This window comes from Salvelinus fontinalis, chromosome 5, assembly GCF_029448725.1.
Source record: "Salvelinus fontinalis isolate EN_2023a chromosome 5, ASM2944872v1, whole genome shotgun sequence".
Taxonomy (NCBI): domain Eukaryota; kingdom Metazoa; phylum Chordata; class Actinopteri; order Salmoniformes; family Salmonidae; genus Salvelinus; species Salvelinus fontinalis.
The window spans coordinates 30,905,377-30,930,874 of record NC_074669.1 but is presented as its reverse complement, the minus strand read 5'-3'; the positions used below and the strand labels follow the sequence as shown (position 1 = coordinate 30,930,874).

At 42.8% G+C, this 25,498-nt stretch overlaps 1 protein-coding gene across 7 annotated transcripts in view; it reads right to left on the bottom strand.

Annotated features, from left to right (window-relative positions):
• LOC129855464 (CMP-N-acetylneuraminate-beta-1,4-galactoside alpha-2,3-sialyltransferase-like) overlaps positions 1-25,498 on the bottom strand; it is an 84,605-nt gene that overhangs the window by 18,349 nt on the left and 40,758 nt on the right. For 6 of the 7 annotated variants that reach the window (XM_055923160.1, XM_055923164.1, XM_055923159.1 and 3 more), the window contains 5 exons: positions 17,292-17,386; positions 10,930-10,993; positions 10,267-10,362; positions 9,820-10,006; positions 2,559-2,705 (listed from right to left, as the gene is read on the bottom strand). In XM_055923160.1, coding sequence (XP_055779135.1) covers positions 2,559-2,705; positions 9,820-10,006; positions 10,267-10,362; positions 10,930-10,993; positions 17,292-17,386 — 589 coding nt within the window. Of the gene's footprint in view, positions 1-376; positions 532-2,558; positions 2,706-9,819; positions 10,007-10,266; positions 10,363-10,929; positions 10,994-17,291; positions 17,387-25,498 lie in introns of all 7 variants that reach the window. The other variant, XR_008759514.1, reaches the window with a different exon arrangement.

Below are 25,498 nucleotides of genomic sequence, written 5' to 3'. Positions count from 1 at the left end.
TAATGGAACTATTTGAAAGACTTTAGTCACAGCTGAGTCAAGATTCAAAAAGATGGCGCCGACATGGTCGTCCAGTTCCTAGCTCCGAGCCAACTTTGCAGTATTTTTTTTTTTGCGTGTTATTTCTTACATAATTTGCTCAGAACATTTCTTGCATTATTACCTACAGCCAAAAATAACTTTTGGATATTAGATTGCCCGGTCACTATAATTTCAACCATGAATTAGACTTTCCTGAATTGGCTCCTGTGTTCGTACCTCCCAAGACATTTCCACTCATCACAGTGGCTGCTCCAAGACGCCCTCGAAGCAGAAGAGGAATACGGAGTGGGCTTTAATTTGCATACCATCCACCGCCTCCAAGAATATTACTCACTAATGTTTAGTCCATGGACAATAAAGTAGACAAGCTCAGGACGAGGATCTCCTTCCATAGAAACATCAGGGGCAGTCATCTGTTTCACGGAATCATGGCTCTCTCCAGATATACTGTCCCCATCCATACAGCCATCTGGGTTCTCCGTAACATCCCTTGAAAAGTAAGAAAGAACTCTCTGGGAAAAGGAAAGTCGGAGGTGTATGTTTCATGATTAACTACTCGTGTGATTGTGGTAATGTACAGGAATTCAAGTCCTTTTGTTCTCCCGGAATCTGGAATACCTCACTATCAAATGGCGACCACATTACCTCCCGATAGAATACTTTTCGGTCATCATCACAGCCATCTATATTCCCCCTTAAGCCAACACTGTGACTGCACTCAAGGAACTACACTGGACATTGTGCAAACTGGAAACCGCATATCCCGAGGCCCCATTTAATGTAGCTGGGGACTTTAATAAAACAAATCTGAAGAAAACGCTACTTACATTTTATCAACACATCGCCTGCGCCACTGGCTCATTAAGAATTCGTGACCATTGCTACTCCCCCTTCTGGGACAGCTACAAGGCCCGCCCCCTCCCTCCCGTCGGCAAATCGTCACTACAGAGACAAAGTGGATTCGCAAGTGGAGACTGAGCGCTTGTTCTACGATGTGAGTAACACATTTAAGCGTTGAATCTGGGTGAAAGCTTATTGATGTCACCTGTTAAATCCATTTCAGTGTAGATGAAGGGGAGGAAAGGTTAAAGAAGGATTTTCTAAGCCTTGAGACAATTGAGACATGGATTTTGCATGTGTGCCATTCAGAGGGTGAATGGGCAAGACAAAATATTTAAGTGCCTTTGAACGGGGTATGGTAGTAGGTACCAGGGGCACCAGTTTGAGTGTGTCAAGAACTGCAACGCTGCTGAATTTTTCACGCTCAACAGTTTCCCGTGTGAATCAAGAATGGTCCACCACCCAAAGGACATCCAGCCAAACTAAACACAACTGTTGGAAGCATTGGAGTCAACATCGGCCAGCATCCCTGTGGAACGATTTTGATGCCTTGTAGTCCATGTCTTTGACGAATCAAGGGTGTTCTGAGGGTAAAATGGGGTGCAACACAATATTAGGAAGGTGTTCCTAATGTTTTGTACACTCAGTGTATATTTATATTGAGTATTGTCCATTCTTAATTCCTTTATTTTTATTTTTGGGATTTGGGTGTATTATTTTGTATTGTTAGGTATTATTGAACTGTTGGAGCTAGGAACATAAGCATTTCACTAAATTTGCGATAACATCTGCAAAATATGTGTAAGCGACCAATAAAACTTGATTTGATTGAGGAAACAATGTCAATGACACAGTGTGTGTGTCCCCGCCATCTCCCTCTCCCCCTTTTTTGCTCTCTCTCTGTTCGGCCTGAAATTCTATTAAAGATAGCTGGACGCCCAGGTAGGACAAAGTGAATTTATCAGCTGGCTTCTGGTGTCTGAGGGAGCAGTTGCTGTAGGTTTATCTGTGGTGCTGAAGGTGTCTGCTCTCTCTGACAGAGCCAACCACCTCTCTCCAGCCAACTGTCCTTGCTCCCTCCATGGCTCGGAGCCATGCCTCTATAGGTGTGGATGCTGCAACAGGGAAGCACATCTTCTTTAGCAGCTACGGCAAAGATAATGATTGATAAAAAGGGCCAACCAACTCCAGCCTCCACATCTCCAGCCCAGGTCCATGCTTCCCAAGTCCTTGCTCCCTCCTTGGCCCTCAACCACGTCTCTCTACTAGGTGTTGATGTTCCGAGGATGTTACTAAAAGCTACTACTATCGGGCACTTGGAGGGTCTGCTGTGTGTCTACAGTGTGTTAGGGTAGTATGTTAGGGCTGACCTGGTCTGCTGTGTGTCAGGGCTGACCTGTCCTGATAGGAGCAGGCACACAGACAAGGAGAGCACATGAACCAGTGCAGCCCAGCCCAGCCATTAACGCATGCTTATGTGTGATACAGTGTGAAAATAGTTTTTTTTCTTTATATTTAATTTCTTAGAATGTAATTAAACTACCTTGAGTATCCTGATAACACATATTCTGTGGGCTATTTATGTAAATGACTAGTTGTTAGCTGTATAAAACCAGAGCCTGATTCTTGCGGTTGATGGCATTGTGTTTCGATCAGTTAGTTTCCCAGTCTCTCACCCCTCTCCCCATCTGTCCTTTGTTGTGTGGCAGGCCAATGAACCTGAAGGCAGCCTCCTGGATGAAGTAAGGGTTGAGGATCCTCATCTCACTGGGCTCCCTGGGGACATGATGGGCCACAGACTTCCAGAACCCATCTGTACTATGCTACTTGAGAGAGAGTGAGAGTGAAAGTGAGAGAGAGAGAGAGAGAGAGAGAGAGAGAGAGAGAGAGAGAGAGAGAGAGAGAGAGAGAGAGAGAGAGAGAGAGAAAGTGGAAGAAAGGTTCATTTGAATAATAGCATTACAAATGGTAATAACAAATGAAGACATCAGTAATACATTTACCACTTGCTATAACAATGTGATGTCTCTCTGTTGGTGGTCTCCAACAGCACAAGTCATCCATCTTTTAGACCTGACCGTCAATTACAAGGGAGCTCAGCCAACCCAGCGCACCTCAACATCTCTTCTCATCAGACCTGGGTTCAAAAACTAATTTAAATCATTTAAAATACTTTAAGCTTTTGCTTTAGCCTGCTTGGAATGCCAGATGGGAAGGATTTTACAGTTGGGGACTATTCTATTGGTTCATTAAGTCAGCCAAGCATAATCAAACACAGATGATGTATTTGAAATGATTTCAGTTTCATATTTGAACCAAGGTCTGCTTCTCATGTTCTTCTGCCTCATGATTAGTCATTCATTCTTCTCTTCAGCTGAGAAACTGGCAAAGTGAGAGCTGATGCTTAGCAGTTGGTCAGTGAATTTTAACACACGTCACCTGTACAAATACACCACAGTGATTCCTTTGATATTTCCAAATGAAGAGTGACTAAAATATGGCCAAGTGGCTTTGAGGTGGTTTGGCTGTGTGCCCAGGACAAGCCCAGACACAACCCACCTCTCTGGCAGACCGGTTCTGAATAAAGGGCCTTTCTGATTCTGATGGGGCAACATCATCACAGCAAGGGACACATAAAACCAGGCCCAGGGACACAGTCCCCCCCCACCCTAGGGAAACCAAAAACATATGGTCTCAGGTTTCACCTGGTTGTTCGGGGGGTGAAAACTGATGGAAGATGACACCTACTATTGCCATCTATTACACAAGATGGCGCCGGAGGAGATGGTCCCTGTTTTACGGTCTCCTAACCAATTGTGCTATTGTGTTTTTTTCCGCGATATTTGTAAATTATTTTGTACATAATGTTTCTGCAACCGTATCTTACGGCAGAAAAGAGCTTCTGGATATCAGGACAGCGATCACTCACCTCGGATTAGACTCATATTTTTTAAACAACAACAAGCAGGACTCACACGATGTTCTCCAAACACCCCACAGGGCAGACATCCCAATTATTCTCAAAAGGAAGCGACGCAGAGGACGAAGAGCCGGATGCCTCGTCCGGACCCGCAGAAGGCGAGTAGGAAAGCTGCCGTTACCGTCAATATTACTCGCCAATGTGCAATCATTGGACAATAAACTAGACGAAGTACGATCACGAATATCCTACCAACGGGACATCAAAAACTGTAATATCCTATGTTTCACGGAATCGTGGCTGAATGACAACATGGATATTCAGCTAGCGGGATATACGCTGCACCGGCAGGATAGAACAGCACACTTCGGTAAGACGAGGGGGGGCGGTCTGTGCATATTTGTAAACAACAGCTGGTCCACAAAATCTAAGGAAGTCTCTAGATTTTCCTCGCCTGAAGTAGAGTATATTGTGATAAATTGCAGGCCACACTACTTGCCTAGAGAGTTCTCAGCTATACTTTTCGTGGCTGTTTATTTACCACCAAAAACAGATGCTGGCACTAAGACCGCACTCAGTCAGCTGTATAAGGAAACAAGCAAACAGGAAACCACTCACCCAGAGGCGGCACTCCTATTGGCCGAAGACTTTGATGCAGGGAAACTTAAATCAGTTCTACAAATTCTCTATCAACATGTTAAATGTGCAACCAGAGGGAAAACAATTCTAGATCACCTGTACTCCACGCACAGAGACGCGTACAAAGCTCTTCCTCGCCCTCCATTTGGTAAATCCGACCACAACTCTATCCTCCTGATTCCTGCTTACAAGCAAAAATGAAAGCAGGAAGCACCAGTGACTCGGCCTATAAAAAAATGGTCAGATGAAGTAGATGCAAAACTACAGGACCGTTTTGCTATCACAGACTGGAACATGTTCCGGGATTCTTCTGATGACATTGAGGAATATACCACATCAGTCACTGGCTTTATCAATAAGTGCATTGAGGACATCGTCCCCACAGTGACTGTACGTACATACCCCAACCAGAAGCCATGGATTACAGGCAACATTCGCATTGAGCAAAAGGGTAGAGCTGCCGCTTTCAAGGTGCGGGACTCTAACCCGGAAGCTTACAAGAAATCCCGCTATGCCCTGCAATGAACCATCAAACAGGCAAAGCGTCAATACAGGGCTAAGATTGAATCATACTACACCAGCTCCGACGCTCTTCGGATGTGGCAGGGCTTGCAAACTATTACAGACTACAAAGGGAAGCACAGCCGCGAGCTGCCCAGTGACACGAGCCTACCAGACGAGCTAAATCACTTCTACGCTCGCTTCGAGGCAAGCAACATTGAGGCATGCACGAGAGCATCAGCTGTTCCGGATAACCGTGTGATCACTCTCTCCGTAGCCAATGTGAGTAAGACCTTTAAACAGGTCAACATACACAAGGCTCCTGGTAATCCGTGGCCAGACGGATTACCAGGACGTGTGCTCCGGGCATGTGCTGACCAACTGGCAGGTGTCTTCACTGACATTTTCAACATGTCCCTGATTGAGTCTGTAATACCAACATGCTTCAAGCAGACCACCATAGTCCCTGTGCCCAAGAACACAAAGGCAACCTGCCTAAACGACTACAGACCCATAGCACTCATGTCCTTAGCCATGAGGTGCTTTGAAAGGCTGGTAATGGCTCACATCAACACCATTATCCCAGAAACCCTAGACCCATTCCAATTTACATACCGCCCAAACAGATCCACAGATGATGCAATCTCTATTGCACTCCACACTGCCCTTTCCCACCTGGACAAAAGGAACACCTATGTGAGAATGCTATTCATTGACTACAGCTCAGTGTTCAACACCATATTACCCTCAAAGCTCATCACTAAGCTAAGGAACCTGGGACTAAACACCTCCCTCTGCAACTGGATCCTGGACTTCCTGATGGGCCGCCCCCAGGTGGTGAGGGTAGGTAGCAACACATCTGCCATGCTGATCCTCAACACTGGAGCTCCCTAGTGGTGCATGCTCAGTCCCCTCCTGTACTGCCTGTTCACCCACGACTGCATGGCCAGGCACGACTCCAACACCATCATTAAGTTTGCAGACGACACAACAGTGGTAGGCCTGATCACCGACAACGATGAGACAGCCTATAGGGAGGAGGTCAGAGACCTGGCCAGGTGGTGCCAGAATAACAACCTATCCCTCAACGTAACCAAGACTAAGGAGATGATTGTGGACTACAGGAAAAGGAGCACCGAGCACGTCCCCATTCTCATCGACGGGGCTGTAGTGGAGCAGGTTGAGAGCTTCAAGTTCCTTGGTGTCCACATCAACAACAAACTAGAATGGTCCAAACACACCAAGACAGTCGTGAAGAGGGCACGACAAAGCCTAATCCCCCTCAGGAAACTAAAAAGATTTGGCATGGTTCCTGAGATCCTCAAAAGGTTCTACAGCTGCAACATCGAGAGCATCCTGACTGGTTGCATCACCGCCTGGTATGGCAACTGCTCTGCATCTGACCGTAAGGCACTACAGAGGGTAGTGCGTACGGCCCAGTACATCACTGGGGCCAAGCTTCCTGCAATCCAGGACCTTTACACTAGGTGGTGTCAAAGGAAAGCCCAAAAAATTGGCAAAGACTCCAGTCACCCAAGTCATAGACTGTTTTCCATGCTACCACACAGCAAGCGGTATCGGAACGCCAAGTCTAGGACCAAAAGGCTCCTTAACAGCTTCTACCCCCAAACCACAAGACTAAATTATTAAAATGGCCACTGGACTATTTACATTGACACCACCCCCATTTGTATTGTACACTGCTGCTACTCACTGTTTATTATCTATGCATAGTCACTTCACCCCTACATATATGTTCAAATTACCTCAACTAACCTGTACCCACACACATTGACTCGGTACCGGTACCCCCTGTATGTAGCCTCGTTATTGTTATTTTATTGTTACTTTTTGTTCTTTTTTACTTTAGTTTATTTGGTAAATATTTTTGTAACTCTTTCTTGAACTCCAGTGTTGGTTAAGGCATTTCACGGTAAGGTCTACACATGCTGTATTCGGTGCAAATAAAGTGATTCGATTCGACTCCAATCAAGTTGTAGAAACTTCATAAGGATGATCAATGGAAACAGGATGCACCTGAGCTAAATTTCGAGTCGCATAGCAAAGGGTCTGAATACTTATGTAAATAAGTTTTTTTTTTTTTTTTTTTTTTAATTAAATTTGCAAACATTTCTAAAAACCTGTTTTCGCTTTGTCATTAAGGGCTATTGTGTGTAGATTAATGAGGGGGAAAAACAATTGAATACATTTTACAATAAGGATGTAATGTAACAAAATGTTGAAAAAGTCAATGGGTTTGAATACTTTCCGAATGCACTGTATGCATTGGTGTAATGATGTTATATGATATACTGTTTTATTTTACTGTATGATATGCCTAATGTGTCTGCACCCAGGAAGAGAGGGGATCCAACAATAAATAGAAATACCCACCTGTCTGTCACTGTGTGAATAGTGATCCAGACTCACAGGACCACCCCGGTGATATGCCTATCATCCATCCATCCATCCATCCATCCATCCATCCATCCATCCACTGTCTGTCTATGGGCATTGGGCAGGCCAGGTGAGCCCAGATCTGAGATACTGTTGCTCTCTGATGTGCATCAGACCCCTGAATCCCATAGCCTGTCAGCCTCCAGCCCCCCCAACCCTCTGAACCCCACACACCCTGACCCACCTCCTGCTCTAAGGGATCAGAGCATCGACAAGGACAGGAGGGAGTCTGTCTGTGGAGCCCCTATACATGTTCATATCCATGCAATTTATGCCCACATCAGATACAATACTATACGATTTGACTCTGACCCATTCTTCTGTAAAGATTGGAGGATGAAGAGAGGAAGGGAGAATAAGGTATGCTGTTATTTTGAAAGTAGGAATGTGTTGTATTCCCATTCAACCATGAAGGAATGACCACAGTGACTGTAACCAGAGCTAGACATTTTTCTTCTCAGAGACCAAAACCATGTCAGTCACAGCCCTCTACAAAGCAACCTTAAAAAGTCATAGCCCTCTATAGTAAAAAGCAACATTGGAATGCTGCTCAACAGGGAGTCCAACATAGGTGCGTGCTCAGCTCCCTCCTGTACTCTCTGTTCACCCATGACTGCATGGCTACGCACATCTCCAACTCAATCATCAAGTTTGCAGATGACACAACAGTGGTAGGCTTGATTACCACAATGATGAGACAGCCTACAGGGAGGAGGTGAGGGCCCTGGTGGAGTGGTACAAGGAACATAAACTCTCCCTCAAACTTGAAAGTGTATTCCAGGGTTTCTTCTGGATCAAAAAGTGGCTTAGCTAGTGGGTGTGGAAGGGGGCATGGCAATGGATGTGGTCGGCCGATTGGCGTGGCTGAATTTTAGAGAACGTTTTAGAGGCTCCCATCTTGGTGGTGTAGAGAAAATGTTACAGGTTTAAAGCAAATTTCCTGCGTTGCTACCTATTCTGCCATGGAGCTGAGAGAAAATGTTGCAGTTTTAACACTAATTTCCTGCAATTTTATGCATTTGCCATGGCTAAGGCTGTGTTCTTTTGCTCAAACATAATAACAAAATACATACTGCTGAATGAATTATTTGGGGAATTTTAAAGTAAAAGAAGTAAAAGAAGACACAGAGTTTCCTCTGCTGCAGAGGATAAGTTCATTAGAGTTACCAGCCTCAGAAATTGCAGCCCAAATACATGCTTCAGAGTTCAAGTAACAGACACATCTCAACATCAACTGTTCAGAAGAGACTGTGTGAATCAGGCCTTCATGGTAGAATTGCGTCAAAGAAACCACTACTAAAGGACACAAATAATAAGAAGAGACTTGCTTGGGCTGAGAAACACGAGCAATCAACATTAGACTGGTGGAAAACTGTCCTTTGGTCTGATGAGTCCAAATTTGAGATTTCTGGTTCCAACCGCCGTGTCTTTGTGAGATAAAGAGTAGGTGAATGGATGATCTCTGCATATGTGGTTCCCACCGTGAAGCATGGAGAAGGAGGTGTGATGGTGCTTTGCTGGTGACACTGTCGGTGATTTATTTAGAATTCAAGGCACACTTAACCAGCATAGCTACCACAGCATTCTGCAGCGATACGCCATCCCATCTGGTTTGCGCTTAGTGCGACTATCATTTGTTTTTCAACAGGACAATGACCCAACACACCTCCAGGCTGTGTACGGGCTATTTTACCAAGTAGGAGAGTGATGGAGTGCTGCATCAGATGACCTGGCCTCCACAATCACCCGACAATGTAGAAAATAGTAAAAATAAAGAAAAACCCTTGAATGAGTAGGTGTCCAAACTTTTGACTGGTACTGTATATGTTTTGATAAAGTTTGAAAAACAACTAATGTAGCCAAATAACTTCTTAAAATGAAGCACATTAATCTGCTTTACAAAGGGTGTAGAGCCTAACTGGCATACATAAGAAGCACTGCCTGAGTTTCAAGTTTGGGGAAGATAATTTTCACAATGAAAACTGATTTAAAAGAAAGTTTGCATTCAATTTCAATGCTAAATGCATTAATTCCAGTAACAGGAATTTGCCCATATAAAGTCCAATTCCATTCCATTTATGTTTTTATTTTCCAATTCAATTCCAATTCAGACAGTCTGAATTCCAATTGAATTCCAAATCCATTCCAGAGTTGATTTTCTTTTACAATTCAAATTCAGACAATTTAAATCCAATTCAATTCCAATAAAAAATTATGATTGCTGCAATTCCAAATGAATTCCAAGTAAATTCTCCACTTCTGACTTGAATTCCAGAATTGAATTTGAAATTAAATTGGAATTGACCCCAACCCTGATGTTCTCATGGCATGGCTTCAACGTTTTCTCCATAAATTGGGACTCAATTGGAACTTTACCTAATGTTGTAGGAACGGTACCTCTTTGCTGGATTACCACTTACCAGCCTATCTTTAAAGATCATGGACCGCAGCCATTTGAAGTCGAGAGCTTTGAAGGCAGAGAGAACGAAGAGGGAGTCCTGTTCGTAGCGTTCAGTCTTCTGGATGGCTCCCTCTGGGTAGGTGATACGAATAGTGGTCCGGGAGCCCACATCTTTCTCATAGCCACTCACTGGAGCCTCGTTCAACCTGCAACACACACAGGTCAACTGGGATTAGGAATCTATAAACATAGGGTTCTCACAATCATTGGCTCTTACTCAATTTGTCTTTCCTCAATTCCTCGCATCCTCTCTCTTCGCCTCTTTCTCAAAACATATTGGAGAAGGTCAGAGAACTTCGGATGTTCTCCTCTAGTGCTTTTGAGAAGGAGGCGAGGATAGAGGATGTAAGGAATCCAGGAAAGATTATTTAAGAACCCTGGAGTTGATGTGCCTTTTAAAACTGACCTTGCAATCACGTTGTACTCGTCAATCCTTGCACCCATAGACTTGTTGGTCAGAATAGCACCATTTCCCATGATGATGCACTTTTTACAACTCAGACTAGAAGAGCAGGAAAAGAACAGCAGAAAAACACAATTTCTGTGAGGTTTGTGAAGAGAGGAAAATGACAAGTACTGCACAGTGATTTATTCTGATATTATGTGTAGTTGTGCAATTGCTATCAGGTACCCTGACAGCATTATGTAGTAGAGAATGTGACCTCTGTTTAGTCTGAGTTCTACATTCCAGGTGAAAAATTAAACACATTCCCAATTTCCTTAGTTGATGATATCAGGTCGGCAAATAATGGTTGCGGAAAGATCCAAGCCCTTAACAAGACAGAACACTGGTAAATCAACAATGTTTTCGGGATTGGTAGAACATATTTCTTGCCTGGTCCCAGATCTGTTTGTGCTGTCTAGCCAACTTATATGGTCGTTTCGCATGACAATGACCATAAATTGGCAAATCAGCACAAACAGATTTGGCACCAGGCTAGAATATTTCTGAGTAAGCCGAGAGTTTGCATACTGGAGGTTAGTTTCTGAATGTCTTTGAGAAGCAGGCATGGCCCTTTAAATACCCCAAGACGCCCCCTGATGTTGCTGCGGTAGACGTGTGAAATACCTGTCCAGCTCATCTTCCAGACCATAGCTCTTTGTGGCTGTCAGAATATTATCTATGATCTTTTCTGAGGAGAGAAGAGAAGATTTTTAAACAAGCACATTCTCCAGGCAGCAATTGGACCTTGGACCCCAGGGATAATGCCCCCACTATGTCAAAGATAATAAAACAAAAAACACTATAGTAAATACTAAAGTAATATCCGCAAAAACACTACAGTAATTACTACTGTATTTACAACAGTTTTTACTAAAGTAATACTACAGTATTTATACTGTGACTCGTTTCAGGAAACTAGGCGTATGTCGCGCATCACTTCACAGGAGAGCCATTTGAATGTAAACTTTTGTTTTATCAAAATTATTTTTGGGGGCAGAAATACCTTCTGGAACATGTGAAATTTCATGTGCCTTAATAACAAACTTGTATGCCATCTGTAAATACGAATACAATTATTAAATTACGAGCCTAGTTTGTTCAGCCACCGAAAATTGCAGGAACCTTTCCGCTAGTCAAGATTGGCTGAACTAATGAGCGGGCTGGACATGCCGAGAGATGAGTTCGAATTTGTCTGCCATGTAGCGCGCTTCTGTCTATAACATGAGCTGGTCAGTATGTGTAGATAATCCTTTCTAGCACATCTTTTTTTTAACAATATCACGTAGTAAAACTGTAAAAAGCAAAAGTGTTGCTCTCAGGTGGAACTAGAGTATGATAGCTAAGGAGACTGAGAAAATTCTGCCGTTTGATTGGAAATATGCAGAGGGAGTCGAAAAAAGCACACACAGAAGGCTATTGAATAAAACACCTGTCTCCGGACTACTTCAAATATAGGGCAACCATGGCATCTGTGACAGAAAGGGAGAAGTGTCTATCCATGTATACAGGTAAGATAGTCTAGCTAGCTACAGTGGAAGTCAGAAGTTAACATACACCTTAGCCAAAAACATTTAAACTCAGTTTTTCACAAAAAAAGTTTACATACAGTCATTTAGTATTTGGTAAAATTGCCTTTCAATTGTTTAACTTGAGTCAAATGTTTCAGGTAGCCTTCCCCAAGCCTCCCACAATAAGTTGGGTGAATTTTGTCCCATTCTGGTGTAACTGAGTCAGTATTGTAGGCGTCCTTGCTCGCTCACGCTTTTTCAGTTCTGCCCACAAATTCTCTATAGGATTGAGGTCAGGGCTTTGTGATGGCCACTCCATTACCTTGACTTTGTTGTTCTTAAGCCATTTTGCCACAACTTTGGAAGTATGCTTGGGGTCATTGTCAATACAGACCCATTTGCGACCAAGCTTTAACTTCCTGACTGATGTCTTGCGATGCTGCCTCAATATATCCACATAATTGTCCTCCCTCATGATGCCATCTATTTTGTGAAGTGCACCAGGCCCTCCTGCAGCAAAGCACCCCCACAACATGATACTGCCACCCCCGTGCTTCAAGGTTGGGATGGTGTTCTTCGGCTTGCAAGCCTCCCCCTTTTTCCTCCAAACATAACGATGGTTATTATGGCCAAACAGTTCTATTTTTGTTTCATCAGACCAGAGAACATTTCTCCAAAATGTATGATCTTTGTCCCCATGTGAAGTTGCAAACCATAGTCTGGCTTTTTTATTGCGGTTTTGGAGCAGTGGCTTCTTCCTTGCTGAGCGGCCATTTAGGTTATGTCGATATAGGATTTTTTTTCCTGTGGATATAGATACTTTTGTACCTATTTCCTCCAGCATCTTCACACGGTCCTTTGGTGTTGTTCTGGGATTGATTTGCACTTTTTGCACCAAAGTACATTCATCTCCAGGAGACAGAACGCGTCTCCTTCCTGAGCGGTATGACGGCTGCGTGGTCCCATGGTGTTAATACTTGCATATTATTGTTTGTACAGATGAACGTGGTACCTTCAGGCATTTGGAAATTGCTCCCAAGGATGAACAAGACTTGTGGAGGTCTACAATTTTTTCTGAGGTCTTGGCTGATTTCTTTTGATTTTCTCATGATGTCAAGCAAAGAGGCACTGAGTTTGAAGGTAGGCTTTGAAATACATCCACAGGTACACCTCCAATTGACTCAAATGATGTCAATTAGCCTATCAGAAGCTTCTAAAGACATGACATCATATTCTGGAATTTTCCAAGTTGTTAAAGTCACAGTCAACTTAGTGAATGTAAACGTCTGACCCACTGGAATTGTGATACAGTGAATTATAAGTGAAATAATCTGTCTGTAAACAATTGTTGGAAGAATGACTTGTGTCATGCACAAAGTAGATGTCCTAACCGACTTGCCAAAACTATAGTTTGTTAACAAGAAATTTGTGGAGTGGTTGAAAAACAAGTTTTAATGACTCCAATCTAAGTGTAAGTAAACTTCCAACTTCAACTGTACATTTTCATATATTACACATTTCTAATTTTGTCAAAGTTGTTTATTTTGTCAAAGTTGTTTATTTAAAGCTTACTGTTAGCTAGCTAGCTAATGTTAGCTAGCTGGCTTGCTAGCTAACGTTACGTGTATAATGTGTGTTACTTTAGTAATATTATTTGTATCTCAGACCCATTTGCATTGCTAGTTTTAGCATAATGTTAGCTAGCTAGCTAACATTGAAACTGGTTGGTTAGCCTAAACAAAAGACTCCACTAGGAAAGTAACCATTTCAATAGAATCTTAATGATGTCACTGCGACAACTGTCGATAGACGTAGCTGGTAAATTCACTCTTGCTATCTACTCTGATTTCAGAGCACTCTTGTCTGAGTGTGCCAGAGTGCAGAATAACTGATGAATTTTCGAACGCTCAACCCCCATTGAATATGGCCGGTGTCAGTAAACGTTGGCAAAAAAGTTTCATTAAATTGTTGCCAGCAGCACAGTTACGGTCACCAACACTCTGGATAACATAAAAACAGCCTTGCCAGCTCTGCTAGGGGGAGTAAAATGATCAGAGTGAGCTCATCTCTCATTTGTGTCTGGAGGTAGCTAGCAAGCTAGCCAACGATAGCCAGTTACCTTGGGTCCTTGACTGCTGTTGTTAGGTCAGAATGCTCGGCTCAACCCTACTCCTCGGCCAGAGTGTTCAGTGTGCGCTCTAAACGCCCCGAGAGCGAAAAGCTCTGAATATGCGAACGGACAATCTGACAATGCTCTGAGTTTACGAATGCCAAGAGCGCACTCTGGCACACCAGATTGAATTTACGAACACACCCGTAGTATAAACCAGCCTTAAGTCTTGAAATCTTGGGTTGTTTAGTACATGGCCTTACATGTGAATCCTTAAAGAGATGCGTGGGGCTAGGACTTAACAGGGTGTGAACGATGCTGAATGGGTGCAGACAAAGAGCTCTCCAGTAGGTTTACCAAAACATTCAAGGGCCATCAACTTTCAAAGCATAATAACTTTCTCATTGTTCCTCAACTGCAGTGTATGATATACCATTTTCTAGCTCTGAGTCTCAACTTTTATCCAAGGTTAAAAACACAATTTCAAATTTTGTAACATAAGACCGAATTGAGCCGGTCAGTCACCTATAGTAAAACTTTACTACAGTATACTACAGTAAAGCCCATAACAACACTACAGTGAATACTATAGTATACTCCAGCAAAAACATTACAGTGAATACTATATTATATAAATATATTAATGCTTCAGTATGTAGAGCATAGTATTTTTTTTATATGGGCACTGAGAGGCCCTAAATCTTTCTGTAAACTCTACAGTAAACAAACGCTCTCACTACCTCACTTTGTTTCTTGTCCTTACTCACTGCTGGCCTTTATGCATCTTTGAAGTACGCTTCCCTTAAACTGAGATGCCCATCGTCTGCATGTTCAACAACTCTTGCTATTTATCTAGTCAGTTATAGTAGGAATACTTTATTTTATAGGAAGGAAAAAACTTAAGTACTTTTTCCAAGTCCTTACTTTCCCTGGGTATTTCCACTATTTACATCGCCAGTTATTCTAGCAAGGCCTAGGGAGTAACTATGAAGTACAATTTCCTATAGTCTTTAGACTGAGATGCTCCTGTCTGCACAACAACACTAGCTAGGCCTATTTATATAGCCAGTTATTCTAGGAAGATATAAAGTGTAGAGAAAGGAATGACTGCGATCCGGATGTTTTCTATACAATTGACGAGGGTAAATACACTTGGTCTATAATTCAGGAGATCAAGTTAAAATTAACAGTAATTGCCTAAACAATTGTGAGAGTTGAATCGCTGGACCATTTGTCACGAGATGAAAGTCCACATGATTTGACTGTATACTGTAGACCTATGCCAAGTAGGCTACTTGCGTGCTATTCATGTTTATTGATTAACTAAATTGCCAGAGCATTTAATTGCTATTAGGCACTTCTGTTCAATCCTCAGATGCAATGGAGATCATAAAAAACATGACCCAAAGATAGCAAAATATGTTTTTCAGTTACCATACTTTTTGAACATAATTATTACTGTAATTTTGTCATGAGGCATTTATTATTATTTTTTGAATCAGCCCATTGTGAAAACAATATAGCCTATAGCAGTGTTTCTTAATGCTGGTCCTGGGGACACAACGGGTGCACATTTTAGTTTTTGCCCTAGCACTAAACCCACAATTTCACTAGTCAAAAGTTTGATGATGAGTTGATAAGTGGAACAGTGCAAAAACTAAAATGTGCAACCTTTTGGGTCCCCAGACCCTGGATTAGGAAACATTGACCTACAGTATGACAGATGATTTTGAAGAAATGACACATCCAGTGACACAACTTACTATAGTATAATTAAGGATCACTCAGAGGCAGTGAAAAGCATTGATGTAGAGACAGGCTCAGCTCTGTCCAAAATGACTTGCATATCTGCATTGTGACCAACACTGGAGAGATGGGGAGGGAGAGTGCTCCATAATAAATGGTACCCTTCTCCCTATATAGTGCACTACTTTTGACCAGGGCTTATAGGGGTCTGATTAAAAGTAGTGCACTATATAGGCAATAGGTTGCAATTTGGGATGCAACCAGGGAGAAGAGTTGTTGACTACTGTGGTGATATCCTAGATATAAACAGACAAGATCAATCAGGCTGGATGGGAATCATTTGAAAGGATGGTCTCTCCTTCCAGCCAAACCACACAGCTGATATCAGATGAGGGCTAGGCTACCATAGCACCATCTGCAAGGGTGAGGCACCTAGGCTAGGCACACCCCTGAAACAGCCCAATGACTGACAATGAAGGACTCCAGTTCTGCCAACCAATCAATAACAAGACAAAGGCTTACAGTATGACCTTAATAATCTATGTTCAGGCAGAAGTGGAAACCATATGTTTAGTGGGATCCCTCAAACTGCCCTACTACCGAGTCACAGAACAGAAAACGCCCAGAATGTGTTGGTTAGTTGGGAGAGTAGAGGGTGTTGGTTGGGCTTTCTGGTTCTGATCAGCCATGATGATGAGGGCAGGCAGTCAGGCCACAAATAGCTCACTGATTATTACTGATTAATAGGTCTCTCTTACAGAATAGATTATTTCAATAACCTGTATAAATAAAGGTTAAATGAAATAAAACTGATTAGATGATGCTGTGTTGAAGACAGGGTAGTGGCTGGCTACATACTGTAGCTAATCATTCCACAACTAACATGTGTTTGGGTGGGGGGCGAGACTGGGCTTTCCAATCAGGGCCTGAGACTGGTAGGCAGAAGGATCTGACAGTGGTCCTGTAGTGTGTTGGTGCTGCTCAATGTTACTGTTCAGTGTTACAGAGAAAGGGCAGGGCATGGATGGAGTCAGGTATCAGATTCAGACAGATTTCTACGAGAACACTAGTTAGCAAACACCCTTCCTCTGATACCGAGAACATAAAGGCATTTTCTGCACATGCAACATGGAGAGCTAGACTACAAAGTCATCCTCCTGATACCCTTCCAGGGATATTTATACATTTAGCACAATTTGAGCGCACTGACACCATCATTATCATCATTACATTTAGACAGATATATATATAAACAGCTATAACATTGATATTTATGTCAAATTAACCAAATTAACTGTAACATCAGCTTTCCAAGGGATTTGATGAGATTAAACACGAGTTCAATTGGTGATCACATTGTTTTAAAAAGGATAAGCGAGGGGCAGCAAGAAATGTTTTGCTTTGCTGTGATCCCTGCATAGCTAGGAGAAACAATGATGTTCTTCTCAATAAGGCCAGTATTTGGACATGGTGTACTGTCCCTCATCTGAGCAGTGACCCAGAGCATAGACACCCTCCTCCCTCCCTGTAGTTGAGCTAGTGGTCAACAGTGTCCTCTCCCAGGGGCTACCCAATCCTCATTGTCATCCAAAATTAAATAGATCTAAAAAGGAGGTCCATACCTTGCAATTTTATTCCAAAAGGTGGGAAGAATTTGCTGATTTTGTTGAATCGTCTAAAATTCGGATCAAGGAACATGGGGGCTGGTTTAGTGAACCTGGAGATAGAGAAAAACAGAGAGAGCACAAGATATGACAAGTGAGAGTGAGACTAGTGAGAATTAACAGGCCATAAATACAGTGCATTCGGAAAGCCTTCAGACCCCTTGACTTTTTCCAAATGTTGTTATGTTACAGCCTTATTCTAAAATTGATCAAATAGCTTTTTCCCTCATCAATCTACACACAATATCCCATAATGACAAAGGAAACACAGGTTTAGACATTTTCGCAAATGCATTAAAAAAGCACCTTTGACAGTGATTACAGCCTGAAGTCTTCTTGGGAATGACACTACAAGCTTGGCACACTGTATTTGGGGAGTTTCTCCCATTCTACTCTGCAGATCCTCTCAAGCTCTGCCAAGTTGGATGGGGAGGGTAGCTGCCCATTTATTTTCAGGTCTCTCCAGAGATGTTCGATCAAATTCAAGTCCGGACTCTGGCTGGGCGAGTCAAGGACATTCAGAAACTTGTACCCAAGGCCACTCCTGCATTGTCTTGGTGTGCTGTTAGGTTCTAAATCTCAGAGTAAATAACTCGACGGACACTATGAAAGCGTAACCAAGTTTAATTCTTCCCAGAGGATCAATACAGCTGCATTAGACAAAACATGTTTCCACCACCAGAAGTATATATATTCCAATTTAGGCACTCCTTCTCTCCAATCTATTATGGTTCGACAGGAAGAGGGTAATAAACCACAATTTCTCCCTTAAGGGGATCTGACCTGACCTCAACCCCTCATTTGCCTAATCCACAGATGTCCATCCGTATCCCCTATAGCAATTCTGTGACTTCCTCCCATCCTCCCAGAACATCCCAAAGCCATCTGGCTCCTACAGATAACCATTAACGTCTGATGTAAAAACCAGTCTCTAGGATAGCAATGTTCCAAGTTTAACCCAGAATCCAACAGTCCCCCGTTTTGAACATTTGAACTCCATACTGTTCAACATTACACACACTTGGAAATGACATTTAAATGAACAAACAATGATAACAAAACATTCACTGTGAGGTTTACAAACTCAGAGACTTCTGTCCTCTGTCCTATGATCACACCATGCACAATCATATTTCCATCTCTCATCAAACAGAATTTTGCTTTTAGCTTCTCCACTTTCTCCTTCTGGTTCCTAAGAGAGTGATAGCATAAGACTTGATGGCGCTGACAGAGATGGTCGCCTTGCTTCAGGTCCTTAGAAAACTATGCAGTTATTTGTTATTTTATGCATTATTTCTTACATTGTTAGCCAAAAAAATCTCGGGTGTTATTACATACAGCCGGGAAGAACTATTGGATATAAAAGCGAAGTCGACTTACCATCATTACGACCAGGAATACGTCTTACCCGAAGCGGATCCTCCACCCTGGACATGCGATCCTCCACCCTGGACATGCAATCTTATCCCAGAGGCCGACCCAAAACAACGGGGTCGCCTCAGGAGAGACGGACGGAGTGGCCTACTGGTCAGACTCAGAAGGCGAGCACACCATCCACTGCTTCCTAGCATATTACCCTCCAATGTCCAATCTCTAGATAACAAGGTGGGCACGAGTTGCCTTCCAGAGAGACATCAGAGATTGTAACATTCTCTGTTTCACGGAAACATGGCTCACTTGGGATACGTTGTCAGAGTCAGTACAGCCACCCGGTTTCTTCACGCAACGTGCCGACAGAAACAAACATCTCTCTGGTAAGAAGAAGGGCGGGGGTGTATGCCTTATGATTTACGACTGATGGTGTAATCACAACAACATACAGAAACTCAATTCCTTTTGTTCACCTGACCTAGAATTCCTTACAATCAAATGCCGACCGCATTATCTTCCAAGAGAATTCTCTTCGATTATAGTCATAGCCGTGTATATCCACCCCAAGCAGATACCTCGTCGGCCCTGAAAGAACTTCACTGGACTCTATGTAAACTGGAAACCATACATCCGGAGGCTGCATTTATTGTAGCTGGGGATTTTAACAAAGCTAACCTAAGATCAATACTCCCTAAATTCTATCAGCATATCGAATGCGCGACACGAGCTGGCAGAATTCATCATTGCTACTCGAACTTCTGCAATGCATACAAAGTCCTCCCACGCTCCGCCTTCGGCAAATCTGACCATGAATCCATTTTGTTGCTCCCAGCCTATAGACAGAAACTAAAACAGGAAACGCCCATGCTCAGGTCAATACAACGCTGGTCTGACCAATCGGATTCCATGCTTTAAGATTGCTTCAATCACGTGTACTGGAATATGTTCCAGATAGCCTCAGACAACATTGATGTATACACTGACTCGGTGAGCGAGTTTATTAGCAAGTGCATCAGAGATGTCGTACCCTCTGTGACTATTATAACCTTCCCTAATCAGAAACCGTGGATTAATGGCTGCATTCGCGCAAAACTGAAAGCGTGAACCACCGCTTTTAATCATGTCAAGATGACCGGAAACATGACCGAATACAAACAGTGCAGCTATTCCCGCCGCAAGGCAATCAAACAAGCAAAGCATCAGTATAGAGACAAAGTAGAGTCGCAATTAAACGGCTCAAACACGAGACGTATGTGGCAGGGTCTACAGTCAATCACGGATTACAAAAAGAAAACCAGCCAGGTTGCGGACATCGACGTCTTGCTCCCAGACAAATTAAACTACTTCTTTGCTCGCTTTAAGAACAATACAGTGCCAAAAGGCACGCTACCAAAGCCTGTGGGCTCTCCTCCGCCAACGTGAGTAAAACATTTAAATGTGTTAACCCTCGCAAGTCTCCCCAGACGGCATCCCTAGCCGCGTCCTCAGAGCATGCGCAGACCAGCTGGCTGGTGTGTTTACAGACATATTCAACGAATCCCTATCCCAGTCTGTTGTCACCACATGCTTCAAGATGGCCACCATTGTTCCTGTTCCCAAGAAAGCTAAGGTAACTGAACTACATGACTATCACCCCATTGCACTCACTTCTGTCATCAGGAAGTGCTTTGAGAGACTAGTTAAGGATCATATCACCTCCACCCTACCTGATACCCTAGGCCCACTCCAATTTGCTTAACGTTACAATAGGTACACTGATGATGCAATCGCCATCACACTGCCCTATCCCATCTGGACAAGAAGAATACCTATGTAAGAATGCTGTTCATTGACTACAGCTCAGCATTTAACCCCATAGTACCCTCCACAGTACCCTGGGTCTCGACCCCGCCCTGTGCAACTGGATCCTGGACTTCCTGACGGGGTGCCCCCAGGTGGTGAAGGTAGGAAACAACTTCTCCACCCAGCTGATCCTCAACACTGGGGCCCGACAAGGGTGCGTTCTTAGCTCTCTCCTGTACTCCCTGTTCACCCATGACTGCGTGGCCATGCACGCTTCCAACTCAATCATCAAGTTTGCAGACAACACTACAGTGGCAGGCCTGATTACCAACGACGACGAGACGGCCTACAGGGAGGAGGTGAGGGCCCTCGGAGTGTGGTGTCAGGAAAATAACCTCTCACTCAATGTCAATAAAACAAAAGAGGTGATCGTGGACTACAGGAAACAGCAGAGGAAGCACCCCCCCATCCACATCGACGGGACAGTAGTGGAGAAGGTGGAAAGTTTTAAGTTCCTCGGCGTACACATCACAGACAAACTGAAATGGTCCTCCCACACAGACGGCATGGTGAAGAAGGCGCAACAGCACCTCTTCAACCTCAGGAGGCTGAAGAAATTTGGCTTGTCATCTAAAACACTCACTAACTTTTACAGATGCACAATAGAGAGCATCCTGTCGGGCTGTATCACCACCCGGTTACAGCAATTACATCGCCCTCAACCGCAGGGCTCTCCACAGGGTGGTGCGGCCTGCACAACGAATCACCAGTGGCAAACTACTTGCCCTCCAGGACACCTACTTCACCCGATGTCACAGGATGGCTTAAAAGATCATCAAGGACAACAACCACTCGAGCCACTGCCTGTTCACCCCCCTATCATCCAGAAAGCGAGGTCAGTACAGGTGCATCAAAGCTGGGACCGAGAGACCACAAAACAGCTTCTATCTCAAGGCCATCAGACTGTTAAACAGCCATCACTAACATAGAGAGGCTGCTGCCAACATACAGACTCAAATCCCTGGCCACTTAAATTGACTTAATAAAGGTATCACTAGTCACTTTAAATAACAGCACTTTAATAATGTTTACATATCCTACATTACTCATTACTCATCTCATATGTATATACTGTATTCTATACCATCTACTGCATCTTGCCCATCTCGCACGCCATCGCTCATCCATATATTTATATGTACATATTATTTTCATCCCTTTACATTTGTGTGTATTTGTGTGTATAAGGTAGTTGTTGTGAATTTGTTAGATTACTTGTTAGATATTACTGCATAGTCGAAACTAGACGCACAAGCATTTCGCTACACTCACATTAACATCTGCTAACCATGTGTATGTGACCAATAAAATTTGATTTGAGTTGATTTGGAAAGCAACAAAAAGATACACAAAACATAACAGTATTAACAATGTGGTAAGCTGACCATAACTATACATGCATGAAAACCAAAGTCTGAGACCATGACAACTCCCACTCTCTCTTTACCTGTCTCTATGCCTCCAGGATACTTTTCTGCTGGATTCCACAAAAATGAAAGCTCTAAAAAGCCTCCTCATGCTTTCGCCCAGACTCTGAGAGGTGTTCCCAAGCCATGTCATTTTCACTTTGTTTCCCATCTCCTTCATTGCCACCTGATAGACACGTGCATATCCGTAATCAACGCTACATCCTCTTGAGGTAACTCAGCACTGTACATGCTTTCACATCAATGTCTTCAAAATGTTGTTTAGAGTACAATTACCCCAACATCTATCCTCTTTCATATGATGCATTAACCAATAAAGCAGCTAACCCAAAACAACTATGATGTTTAAAGTAGCTCCCAAACCCAACCCATCTGCATGTCTACAGTGGAATCAAGTCTCTCTCTCTCTCTCTCTCTTTAGCTCTGCTTCCTCTGTCATGGTGTCTTCAAGCTCACCCATTATGCAGCTGGACCTCACTTCACGTGAGAACTATGCACCCACCAAGGAGAGACATGACGATCTTTACCGCTGTCAATATACATCAGTCCCTCCACAGGAACAATGAACACCCTTATGTTTCATGAAACCTAAAAACATATTGACTTGAAAAGGAAAGAGAGAAAAATGACATGTTTAATACCTTCACACCACCCTGGATGCGACTAAAACTGGGGAAAGAATCGTCCATCCGTTACGTTCTCTGCCCATCTTATGCTGGTCCCATGCCCTCTCCTAAATTTTCATCCTTGTGCGTTATCGCAAAGCACAGACTATGAGCCTTGTATACAATTCATTGTACCGTATCATCCAGCAATCTCTATGTATCCATGCGATTTAACATTACAATTCTGATGACATGGTAAAACAAAAGAGAACAAAAAAAAACTTAATGGTTGACCCAAGCTATCATCCAGTGAGTTCTAGAACAGCCTCACTGTCGGAGGATAGGTTTCTGGAGCCTCCGGAGGCCTAATAAATTTAAGCAGCGCCCCCACCCCTCACCGTTCGAAAGTAACTATCTCTCGCTGTACCCGAATCATAACTAAAACATTTGATAAATTATCCAACCCAAATTCAGAATGACAGTCCTTAGTGCTTACTTTGATTCTATGACTCAAATTCAAGCTTCTCAACTTACCACACATCATCCCGGATATACATTTATAAATGGAACCTTTTAGTGCCGGTAATAACTCTTCTCATTACAGCACCCCTTTGTCCCTGGTTTCCTGTTGCAAGTGACCTGGTAATGAAAGATAAGTATCTCAAATCATACTTAGTCTAAATTGTTTGCACTGTGTAGACCCCCCCCCCCCTTATCATTCTAGCGTGTCTTTTTCAGATATCGTTTACAGTTCATCTTCCCAGCAGCACATGTAACTCTTGCCTGTCCCATTTAATACCCTTGATAATGTCCCGATTTCAATATCCAAAGAAATACCTGAAATACCTTATTTACATACAGTTGAAGTTGGAAGTTTACTTACACTTAGATTGGAGTCATTAAAACTTATTTTTCAACCACTCCACAAATTTCTTGTTAACAAACTATAGTTTTGGCAAGTCGGTTAGGACATCTACTTTGTGCATGACACAAGTAATTTTCCCAACAATTGTTTACAGACAGATTATTTCACTTGTAATTCACTGTATCACAATTTCAGTGGGTCAGAAGTTTACATACACTAAGTTGACTGTGCCTTTAAACAGCTTGGAAAATTCCAGAATATGATGTCATGTCTTTAGAAGCTTCTGATAGGCTAATTGACATCATTTGAGTCAATTGGAGGTGTACCTGTGGATGTATTTCAAGGCCTTCCTTCAAACGCAGTGCCTCTTTGCTTGACATCATGGGAAAATCAAAAGAAATCAGCCAAGACCTCAGAAAAAAATTGTAGACCTCCACAAGTCTGGTTCATCCTTAGGAGCAATTTCCAGGAGGAAATGGGCCAAAATTCACCCAACTTATTGTGGGAAGCTTGTGGAAGGCTACCTGAAATGTTTGACCCAAGTTAAACAATTTAAAGGCAATGCTAACAAATACTAATTGAGTGTACTTCTGACCCACTGGGAATGTGATGAAAGAAATAAAAGCTGAAATAAATAATTCTCTCCACTATTATTCTGACATTTCACATTCTTAAAATAAAGTGGTGATCCTAACTGACCTATAACAGGGAATTTTTACTTGGATTAAATGTCAGGAATTGTGAAAAAACTGAGTTTAAATGTATTTGGCTAAGGTGTATGTAAACTTCCGACTTCAACTGTACATCCGTTTCTCCCACGTACACAAGTCTATCACCTGACCCTTTATCTCTCTCCACGCTCACTCAACATGCGCGGACTCAGGACTCTGGTGCACTCCTGCCACCTTTACCCAGGTGAATGGCTCGGACTCAGATAGAAGAGTTAAAAGTCACTGTCGCATTGAGCGCCTTTGTCGCGCTTTCTTCAGCCGGTTACGGAGGTTTTTGATGTTCACACACACTGTTTGTGGTCAAATTATTCCTACCATGCATTAAGACACGATCTAATATACCCTTCCATGATAACCTCAAAAAAGGACAAAAAAAGGACCCCCACAGTTATCGTTTTGATCACAGGGTTCAAACCTGCCATCAAAGCAGAAGTGCAAATTCTATTAATGCACTCCCATACCCAGTCTTTCTGTGGCTGAGTACAAATTCTATCAATGCACTCCCATACCCAGTATTTCTGTGGCTGAGTACAAATTCTATCAATGCACTCCCATACCCAGTCTTTCTGTGGCTGAGTACAAATTCTATCAATGCACTCCCATACCCAGTCTTTCTGTGGCTGAGTACAAATTCTATCAATGCACTCCCATACCCAGTCTTTCTGTGGCTGAGTACAAATTCTAATTCCAGTTTAATCAGTTTGTATTTTTTGTTGATAGAATGCTGACATCAAAATGCTGGTATATTGAGCTTTTGATTATTCTGGTTCATGTCATTGTGCCAAGTCATAATTGCCTCCCTGAATTCTTTATTTGATTTGAATTCTCTGTCAGCAGGGAAATGTTGCCCAATTTTATCCAGTTTGCAAAAATGTTCCCATATTCGAGCCGAATTGGTAGAATGCTTGTGCGCTTCTTTCAGAGCCTCCATTGCTTTATTAAAATCCTCTAGCTCCTTATTACAGGGAGAATCGGGGTCGTTTGTCGCCATATCAATAGTTATTAATTGGTTATGGCCCTTAATACCTTGTATTAGAACTTATACTATAGCATCTGAAAATGTATTACTGGAGAATATGGATGACTTAATGTCTTATTCCAGTATTGCGCCTCAAATATCACTGTTGTTGATAACCCACATCCCCAAAATTATTCACACTTCTCTTCCTATTTCCACATAATCTTTCATGGTTCACCACCCCAACAGGGCATAAAACCAACCCCTCTTTATTGCTATATAACCCATTTTGAGGACACGCACCTCTTCTAGCACAACAACAGAGGCCTCAAACCTTTTAATAGCGGACTCAAACCCTTATAATAG